This window comes from Gambusia affinis, linkage group LG11 (assembly GCF_019740435.1).
Source record: "Gambusia affinis linkage group LG11, SWU_Gaff_1.0, whole genome shotgun sequence".
NCBI lineage: Eukaryota > Metazoa > Chordata > Actinopteri > Cyprinodontiformes > Poeciliidae > Gambusia > Gambusia affinis.
The window spans coordinates 24,641,474-24,652,535 of record NC_057878.1 but is presented as its reverse complement, the minus strand read 5'-3'; the positions used below and the strand labels follow the sequence as shown (position 1 = coordinate 24,652,535).

Genomic DNA, 11,062 nt, shown 5'->3' with positions numbered 1-11,062 from the left:
AGCTGGGAAGACTTTGTTATTTTTCCTTCAGTCCGAATTGAACGTTTGATGCAGAGTAGCAGTGAGCTGGGCTGAGCTTGCTCATCTTGCTGCTGTGGGTGTTCAGTCTGCAGTTTGATTTAACATCTACACAGCTTTGGAAAGTCTTCACACATCCACTATTCCTTCATATTTACTTTCCACTTCCACTCTATTTTTATCTAAAGTGGTCTTGATTAATGCTTCTTCAGACTTTCTTCAATGACTCTTATTACTTTCTTACTTACATTTAGTACAGTGCCTGACAATAACTCAGTCAGCTGTACGGGAAAAGATATTGCATAACTGTAAAACCTAACAAGATATGGCTTTTGACTGGAACAGACAAACCAGGAAAAGAGCATAAATGAGGCTCATATGGAGTCTTGGAAGTGCAAAGATCCATATGTCAAGTGGAAGAATATGTACAACAAATACTTCTATTGGGAGTTATAAGTAATAATAGTACTAATAACTGAGTACTGAATTCACACAACAACCTAGGATGCTCTCTAGTAAAAACAAGCTTTTTTTCCAGCTTCTAAAGGCCAAAATCAAGATCATGTTTTCAAACCAGGTTTCCCACCTTAATTACTTTAACATTATTTTCTGGGGTTAGTCTGGCCTTCACTCAGAGGTGTTTGGGTTTTTGCAGAGTCAGACGGGCGCTTCCCCTCGCTTCTTTTAACTTTGTTGGAAGAATCATCTTTTTTTTCCTGGCATTGTTCTTTTGTATGAGTTGCTTAACAGGGTTTGTGTCTGTTTCAACTTTGGCTATTTTTACTTATTCTCTGGTTGTGCAGCGCTTTGGGGAACCATTTGTTGTTTTTGAATGTGCTTTTAAAATAAATTAAATTGAATTGGGTTAGTTGAGCACACCACAAATCTGGCCTTTATTGACAGACTGTCATAAAAAATAACGTTTACAATCTGCCACCAGGGGACATGTAGAAGAACTGCTCTGAATCAAACTTTCTGGCCTACATATAAAAACAGTGTGGGAGAAAACAAAATGGTGGTGGTTGCATCATGCAGGGGGGATGTGGTTCTTCAGTAGGAATGAGGAAGCTATAGTTGTTTGAAAGATTAAGGAGCTAAATGCAGGAAAAATATGTAAAACCTGCTAACAGCTGCTAAGTCTTCAGACAGGGCTGAAGGTTGACTTTCCAGCAGGACAAATCCAAATCTGAATCTGTTTAAAATTTTGTGCAAAGATTTGAAAAATCAATGTTCATTCAAACCAGCTGAGCTTGAGCTGTTTTGCAAACAAGTATGAGTATAATTGTCCAGCTCTGCATTATGTTAAGGGAAACAGATGCATGCCACACTTTTTAGATTAATAAAAAAACAAAAGAAAAAACACTTCCACTTCAGTTATGCACTACCTTGCATTGCTCTCTCACTTACAACAAAACATATCAGCTTTTGAAGCTTTTTGTTGCAATGTGCTTAATGTCAGATTTTAGGGATGTAAACTTTTTGAAATACATTTTTATATAACATCCACATTTCTAGCTTTTTCATTTATGCTTCTCTTTTACACTTTTTTCAGCCGAGTTTGATTAATGCTCTCATAGCCAGGTGTTGTACTAGAAATGAGTAAAATAAAAAATAATAAAAAAATAACCCTGAAAGACTATTGACTTTTAAATACCTAATAGACAGCCTGACTTTTGAAAAGTACTAAGGAAACTTAGGTGGGTTTGACATTTTCATATGTTCCTTTTAATTAGAAAGCACTTGATGTTTTCTATTCTCTCTTGCTCTCTTGAACTTTTGATGCTGGAAGTACCGACCCTCGTCTCATGGACACTGAAAGACGGTGAACCTCAGCTCCTTACAAATGTAAACGATGAAAATGGTAAGTATGAAAGTAATTTCTTTTATCAGTCAAAGTATTTTCAGTGACATTAAAGATTTAGTCTAATCCTGCATGTTTCAAGCTCTACCACTAGGAGGTTTTCAGTAGAAGCCTGGAACCGGAAACTTCCTTCCGACTTTAGCTGAACCGCCCAGCTGTGTCAACCCAATGCATTCGATCTAATTCTGACAGCTCTGCCCATCTGCTGGATCAATAATTCAGCAGCTACCTGGCTCCTTTCTCCCACGAGGGAGGTGAAGCCTTCAGATTCCTGGATTGGCGTGACCTGGGAACCTCTGGTGACCCCTGCAGTCATCACTTGTGTTAATGACCTGCAGCGGAAGACGAAGGGAAAGTCAGCCTGTTACTTTATAAACAGACGCCTTCCCTTGTACCCCCACCTGGGCTAAAGTTCTGCCTCACTAGTGGCAAATACTCTGGCTTGCATTTTATTTTATTATACCACTAACTTTTGCATCAGAATGGGATTTGTCCCGCAGGATCATCAAAACACTGCATGCATCTGAGAGACTGACCACAGGTTAGTCAGATTTCTTGTATATTCTGTGTTGTTCTCCTGTCAAACAGTGAAGACTTGGAAAGGTTTTGAGTCATAAATGTTTTCCAGCTGTCCTTCCTTCATTTCATCTGTTCTTTCCTGCTGCATTTATTTCTTCGGTCACATCACCGCAGCGTAAGTCACATGCTCTCTGTTTGTGTGCGCTGACATTTCATCATGTCAGTTTTGGTCTTTGATTCAACAGAAAACATTAAAGTGATTCATTTATTAGTTGCTGAAGCAGATAAAGGGTTTTGCTTTTCTACTATCTCCAAATAATAAAATGCAGTCTCGTATAGAGATATTAGAAATACACATCATTATGTGTCACTCAGATAGAAAAAGAAATATTGCTCTCTTCATTCACATTCTTTACAGTTATATAATCCAACCCAGTCACCTAAAGAATCCCCAGATGAGGCCTTAAGATGAAAGGATGAATTTGTATTATAGCATTCAGTGATTTCATAGAGTCAGCTTCAAAAGGCGGGAGTGATGTGAAAATAGCAGATGTTCTCTTGGGAAAGCATGAAGATATAGATTGGCTCTCTGCATGAGCGGAGGGTAAATGTCGTTCCGATTCTCTCTCAGTTTCTTGCATTTTTCTTCTCACTTTCTCAGCATTTCAGTTCATCAACAAGAATATTTGCATGAATAATGAGCACAATGAAGAATCAAAAAGACCCACAATCAACATGAGACTTGATCGTTTAGCTGGACTAATGCTAAATAATATTTGCAGCATTTGTTTATCAGCAGCTCTCTTAAAGTTTGAGTTTGAGCTTTGACTAGGACTCCGCAACATCTTGATTATTTTATTTTTAAGAGATTCTGCTATAAATTGTTTGTTTGTTTGGGTTATTATCTTATTGATAGCCTACTTTGTTTGACAGCTTCACATTTTACTGTAGAATACTTTGGTAAATACAGAAGTACAAGATTGCTTTTGCAAGTCAGAGATGGTCCAGTCATGTTTGAAAACAAACCACCCATGTCGTCACTCTTCCACCATTATGCATTACAGGTGATTTGCTGGGTTTTGTTTTGTGCAAATTTTCAATTCAAATGGACATTTTTTAGGATTTCTTTAGTTTGTAAAGAAAACCTGAACTGTTTGGCTGAATGTTCAGCTGTTCCTCCAAAGAACCTATAGAGTAATTACGGTACACAACACCAACATCTCTTCCACAAATCTGACAGGACAATAGTTCTAAGGGTCTTACTAAACAAAAATTGTATTAATTTTTTATTAAAATCCACTTAAAATCCACACAGGGTCATGAGAAAATCAGAAATGTACTAACAAATCAAAAGCATAACAATCAAATTCTATTAAGAACCTCCATCAAACTACAGATTCTTCTGAAGTTTGATGATAAAGAGAAGATAGAAAGATAAAGATAAACTCTTTATCTTTTTGACATGATATAATTGATAATAATATAACCTATCATGCTCCAGAAAGACGCTTGTAAATTCCAGAAAAGCAACCTGCAGCTGGACCTCAGGAAATGACATTGTCAGTTGTGGAAAGAACCCAGTTAGTTCCAGAAGTTGTTTAAAGAAACCCTGTAAGTTTTGGAAAGAAATCTGTAACTAAAAGGAAGCAAACTGTGAGTTCAAAGGAACTGCTGCAAAATTGAGAAAAGCACCCTGTAGGTTCTGAGGAAGTACCTATAGGTTCTAGAAGAGTTCCCTGTAAATCCCAGGAAAGAAAATTATGGAAGGCTTTAAAATTCTGAAAAATAAACTATAACATTCTGAAATGCACCTTTTACGCTCCAGGTAAGAACACACTGTCTATTTCTCCTCAATCTTTTTTATGATTGTGGCATTTGTAGTCATAGATTCTTGAAAACATGATCCCCCAGAACAAACAAGAAAGGAAAATAACGAGGAGCTCGACACTTCAGGTCAACCTGAAGCCTGCGTGTCTCGGGCTTTGTGTGCTGAAGCAATCGCAGCCAGCACAGCTGACGCTCGGCTCTGCCAGCACAGCACACTAACAGCATTTCCTCAGGCTCGCATCAGCCTCCAAAGTGGTGGAAGGTTAACCTTTGGGTTTTTTTCTTTTTTCATTGAACCAAACGAACACAGAGTACCATCAGTGACACACAGAGCGTAAACCTTTACTTTATTCCCCCGTTTTTACTGCAAATTAAAATTTTGTAGCTTTTTCCGTCTGATTTTACGGGAAACATCTGGATCTCCCGCACCACTGGAGCACTGGCCCCAGGGTGATTCTGAGCTGCTCAGCTGTGCGGGCCCGGGATAATGAGCAGGTATCAAACGGACTCCTACGGATGAAGCCGGCCTTGGTAGGAAGGGCTGCCTGGCACCGTCAGAGACCACCAAGCTGAGAGTGACTGCATACTGTTGCGTCTGTTTGTCTTTAACAAGCTATTGTGAATGATTTCATTGATAATTTTCTTCTTCTTCCAGCTTCAACTGTAGTAGGATATACAGGAAAAAAAATCACTTCCTATTTCTGAGGAAATCCCTTTTTTTAAGTGAAAGAGTTTGACCACATCTTCATGCATAATATTTGGACACTTGGAAACTCCTTCTTCTTCACACTCAAATATATCACTGATAAATTTGTAAATAATGTGAATTAAGGGCACATATAGCCAATAAGGAGCCCAAGAACCAAAAGAGGCCCCCGTTACCATGACAATCTGCAATGCAAATTTAAAAAAAATCGTGCAATAAATCAGAGAGGCTATATTATTCCGAGTTTCAGAATAATAAAGCAAGAATGTCGGACTCCAGTTCTAGGACATACTAAAGTTTAAATGAGTTGACCATTAAAGAAGAAAAACTGCAAAAAGTCTGATCACAAGCAAATAAATTCAGGTGTACTGGAGCAGCACTGGAGTCTTTTCAGCTGTGAGGCTGTGGAGCCAGAAATGCTCCCAAATGACTGACTGCAAAGCACAACATCACTCTGCTGCAACATGCAGCTTATTTCAGCAAGTATTCTATATCCTCCACTATGTATCCTCTCTCTCTCTTTCTCTCTCTATAAATATATATATATATAAAAAAAAAATTCCCTTCTCACCCACCGCGGGTGGTGATATATATATATATATATATATATATATATATATATATATATATATATATATATATATATATATATATATATATATATATATATATATCCTTCTCTGCAGTGGGATACGTTGAGGAATCATTTACTGTCTCTATCTGCTCCTTAGAGATCAACTGATTTTGATTTTCATAAGCAGGATTCAGTTTCGCTGGATCCTGTTGGATTGGTAAGACATGCATTGGAATGGTTTCAGCTGCACTGACTAACTGGAGGTGAAGTGGACCTGTTGGTGAACTCCCCTGAGGTGACATCTGTTGTGACTTGGCGCTGCTACATAAACTGAACTGAACTGAGCAGAAATATTCAAACATCTGAAATCTGAAGGACAGAGTCTGACATCGCAAGAGAGATTTGGACTCTAAATGTTGTCGTTTTGACCAGCAGCTGATATGAATAACATGTCAGATGCTTTCGATCTGCCAAGAGACCATTAATGTGTTTAAGTTGTTCTACAGAACCATTTTGAACCCCAGCTTACTTATTTATGCTGTGGAGATGCATTTGGAAAAAAATGATTGTCAAACCTGCAGAATATATTTCTATATTTTACAGCAGTAGTTTGGCATACCGCTGTCAAAAATATAAAAATAAAATAAATCAGTTTAATGTGTAATTCTTGGAAATTTTTTTAATTATTTAAGTTTTGTTTGACATCAACATTCTCACCAAAGCAGCAGGTGGAAAAACTTTGGTGTTTCCACTCTGGGGTTAAAACACATTTCGGTCCCAGCTGGACAATAAATGATTTCAAAGCAGCATTATTAATGTATTTAATTCCCAAATGATCTCATGCTACAGCTTCAGTGTGTGTGAGATAGGAGTTTTATTTTTGCTTCAGTCCCAGAGCGTCGCTTAGCCCCGACAGTCCCTGAAAGCAGCAACCATCGTTCACAATGAGCTCCTGTTTTACGCTCAGATTGTATCTAGAACCACGTCTGTGAAAGCTGGATGTAAACAGCTGAACGTTTTAAACTCAAAAGAATTTATTCAGTCGTAATTTTGAGGTCTTTTATTTATTTGTCTTTATTTTTTTTAACCTTTGGCGGAGTTATTGTCCTTATCTGCGGTCGAAGGAGTCGCAGTTTAAACACTGATTGCCTAGTTATAAAAGCGCACAAACACTTTATGTGGCTGAACTTTATTTCCTGCGCCCTTAATGAAGCCGGATCTTTATGGGCTCTGTTTTTCTTTTTTTTTTAAGCAGGGTTTTCTTTCCATAACAAGCGCAGAGGGGAGGGGAAAGGGCAACTTCTCACACCCAACACACAGAGGGAAAAATCCCTTCAACGAGAGCCAGTTCTACTTTGTTATTCAAACTTATTAAACCGAACATTTTAATGAGTTTTTAAGTATATGTGAAAAAACACAGAAGTACATTTTTTTTGTTGTTGTTTAGAAAAAATACCCGTTTAATAAATAAACAAAAACAACAGTGGAAACTGGACAAAACTTAGAAGGAAGTCGTTGGAATAAACCCCATGCAGCGAAAAGACTCCGAATTGCATTGGTCCCCTTGCAGGATATAGTTACACAAATATGTACAATATGCTTTCATATATCTATATATAAATTCATAATCTGGCTTAAAGTCTTTGAAAAACAAAATAAATCTCCATGGTTTTTTTTTAAAGGAAGGCTTTAGTGAGAGTTCAGGCCGTAAATGCGCACAGCTGGCGGATCTGTGTTGGCCCGCTGCGCACTTTGCACAGTTCTATCCTCCGCGGTGTGATGAATCTGCGTCCACACACACTCACGCACACACACGCATACACACTTCGTGGGCCACATCACGCCTCTGCTCCATCCTTGGCCTCTGAGGTCAATCAGTTCTTCAATAATCTCTTTTACATAATTCGGAAGCAAACAGTCTGAAATAGAAGAAAAAAAGAACAGAGAAATACTCATTAAGTCTCACAAATCACTGAAATACACACAATCTGAATTCTGAGAGAAAGCGGGAAGTCCTTAATGAATCAATTATGAACCCCTGAACTGAGTAAAACCATATGGGCTGTTTTTTATGTGACTGGTCCAGCTGCAAATTTATTAGAAGGCACCTGAGGCACAATCCTATAACAATAGAAAGCAGTTCCTGCGGGGTTTTAATGGTCTCACTCAAATAATATGCAAATACGCTCAGAGGTCTTTCTTCTGAAGAGAACAACCTGGCTGATTTGATTTTTATTGTTTGAACCCAACAAATTATACTTACGAAAAATAATGTTCTATGTTTCACTTAAAAATATGTATTATTATTATTGGATTTGAAAGGTTAGCTAAATGGCAGGTTTCAAATACAATCCGTCTGTAAAACATATATTTTACTGTTATTTACATGTGGATCGGATCAGATATGATCATCACATGTGATTTTAGCCTAATGCGCATCTCATGCGACACTTTTTTCATCCTGAACACGAGCAAAAGTTGTAAATAGGCCTTTAGATTATATTCCCTTCGGTCTAAAAGGAAATGTAAAGTGGAAGGTGAAAAGACGTCAAACTACGTTCAACATGTGTCTAAAAAGTTAATGTCTTTATTCAGACCCAAGTTTTAGTCTTTACATGGGTTAAAATATTTTCAACTATTTTTGCCTGAATATAATGACCGGCCAACCTTAATAACCATAATAAGAAGTCAATGAACTATTTGTGTGACAATTAAAACACTTCCTAAAAAGTCAGTGCAGCAAAGTGTACGAACAGATGAGTTTAAGTTTGGTTAAAAGGGAACAACCAGAACGTAAGGCTAGGCTGCAAATCTACATTTAAAAAAGTCCTCTGTAACCGCAGGCTGACTGCTCGTTAATGCGTTCCTCTGTTTTTATTATCTTGCACCGACTTGAACTTTTCATGTCCAGCCGAGCTGCCCATTCCTGCGGTCTGCGCGCAGGAAAAGCCTCTATTGCGGATATAAATTAGCCGTGATGGCACCACAGCTGCTGCGCTCCTTTTTCGGCGCACTCCTGCATTTCAAATCTCCTCCCTCCCCTTTATCACCCATGTCAAGAAGAGAAGTACAAGTCTCAGGTTTATTGTGATCTTCTGTTGGAAACAGGACGAATAGCACCTTCACTATCTAGATATCTGACCCGAGCATCCAGCTGGATGCTCAGTGATGGCTCTGTTCCGCCTAAAGATCAGAAGCTGCAGCATTCAGATGCAGACCCGTTACAAGACGCCAGTGCCGGTCAAAGGTTGTGTGGGGCCTGGAGCACAATTAGATTTTGGGGGAAGTCCTTCACCCACCAAGGACCACAAAACCGCTGATTTCATATTCATAGCTTGTCTTTCACATAGAAAGCAATTTGGGCCTGCTGGTGGAGGCCGAGTTTAATCAGTACAGTAAACCGGCAGATTATTATTATTATTATTATTATTATTATTATTATTATTATTATTATTATTATTATTATTATTATTATTATTAGAAATCTTATTAGGAGTTTGCTAAAAAAAAAATCTCAAAATAAATAAAACAAACATACAGTGCTGTTTTTTCTAACATGTTCAATGTATTTCCCTCCAATGAACACTAAACATGAATTTTAATGGCCTTTTTTCTCTGTATTTTTGTTTTTAAAGCGACAGCAGTCAAATAGACAGAGATGTTAAGTGTTGCTGCATTTGGGTGGAGGTAATTCAATCCAACTGGATGGATGGATGGATGGATATACGATGAACTTTATCTTTTATATGTGATGTGTCATCACATCTCCATATTTCACATTTTAAATCAAAACACTGAACTTGATCAACTTTTCATTACTTTCATTACTGTTTGTTTATTTCTGTCATATTTTTTATTAATAGAGTTATTCATTATTTTATACATAATTCTAATTTTGTATTATAAATTTATTATTCTTGTATTTAGTAATTCACTTCCTGTTCCTCATATTCATACAGTTTGATTGAAACACAAGCAATTTAAAACACTTTTATGTTTTACAGACTTCTTAATTTCTAGTAATACAAACTAATTAAAGTAATTAAAAAGTTTTCTTTTGCTCTTCAAAGATTTCAACAAATCCTAATGAATTTAATGCAGATTTTTTTTTTAAGGGACCTGAAGTCCCAACCTGCTACATGCTTCTCTATGCAAAAAACTCTAATTATGAGCAGTAAAATATTTATCAGACTGTTTTTAAAATCATAACAATGAGCTGCTTTTTAAAATCTGAGTGAATTCAAACAAATGTGCGTTTTTGAGTGTGAGAAGGCCTGCTGGGGACCCAGGAAGTTTGGAGGCTCTAAGTTGCTGCTTAGCTTGATTCTGCCTCTGGCCGGATCTACAAAATTCTAATTAGAAACTCTCGCAGCTCAGAGATTCATTGGAACAAATCCGAAAGTTTTTTTAACCCACTCCACAATTTTCTTTTAATATCTACTGTCAGCTGGATGCGTGGGTCTGAGCATATTTTAATGAAAATTATGGATGATAAGGATAGAAACGATTACATTTGGAACAATAAACTGAAAGCTCTCACGTCTCAGTGTACCCACCGCTTTGGCATTGTGTTTGTCTCTGACTGCTAGTGGGATGCTGACATGGACCAGGCGCCCTCCATCCTCCACACCGAGAACGCGTAACTGAGTCTCTCGTGCGCTACGTAGCTACAGCTGGACATCTTGCTGTCCATCTCGTCGCTCTGCAGCACCTGGCACAGAAAGTCTATGTACCTGGAGGCCAGCTTCAGAGTCTGGATCTTGCTCAGTTTGTCCGAGGGCAGCGTGGGGATAATTTTGCGTAGAGACGCGAAGGCCTCGTTCAGAGACTGAGTCCGCTGACGCTCCCGCACGTTCGCCAGGACCCGCTGGTTCTGCAGCTCCTCGTACGACTGGTTGCTGCTCGGGCTGGGCTTCTTGCCCCGCTTCCCCGGCCCGGTACCGGGGCTGCTCCCGCTGCTGTCCTCTCCGGACTTCTTGCTGTGCCTCCTCTTCCTGGAGAAGCGCTTCTGCTGCCGCTCCGGCTCCTCCTCGCTCGTCACCAGACTATCCACAGGGGAGACCGGGGAGCTGGAGCCCTCTTCCATTTCTTTCTTGAAGAAATGTAGAGACAGGGAGGAAAAAACGGTGTCCACCTTCGAAGCCGTGGTTACAGGATAAATGTAAATCCTTAGAAAGGAGGAGAAGAACTTTTAGAGATGCTCTTCTTCTAACACGCCGAAGCTCACTCTGGTGGCTGGCCCGCGTCTACTCTCGCAGAAAGTATTATTTTTGTTCTAAAAAAATGTTTTTTGGAAATTTTGTCCCAACTTCAGATGCTAAATAGTTTTGAGGGTGGAAGGGGAGGGGTTTGGTGGGCGGAGGCGGAGGGTGAGTCCTGGGTGCGCCTCTCTCCGATGAGCAGGAGGCTGCGGTGGTTTTATGTATCTGGAGATTATTCACTGTCACAAGCTAAAGACCCTCCTGATCTTATTTAATTAGGTTGTCCTCAGCAATAAAACCGAACTGATATTTTTTCTTGCTCTTTTTAAATCCCACAATCAACCAAAGTGGATTAA

At 38.8% G+C, this 11,062-nt stretch overlaps 1 protein-coding gene across 1 annotated transcript; it reads right to left on the bottom strand.

Moving 5' to 3' along the window:
- Positions 1-6,550: 6,550 nt before the first annotated feature.
- twist2 (twist-related protein 2) lies at positions 6,551-10,920 on the bottom strand. The gene is made up of 2 exons (XM_044132454.1): positions 10,062-10,920; positions 6,551-7,424 (listed from the first exon to the last, which is right to left on the bottom strand). Exon 1 carries the CDS (start codon positions 10,589-10,591, stop codon positions 10,091-10,093), a length of 501 nt encoding a protein of 166 aa, XP_043988389.1. The 5' UTR covers positions 10,592-10,920; the 3' UTR covers positions 6,551-7,424; positions 10,062-10,090.
- Between the last annotated feature and the right edge of the window lie 142 nt (positions 10,921-11,062).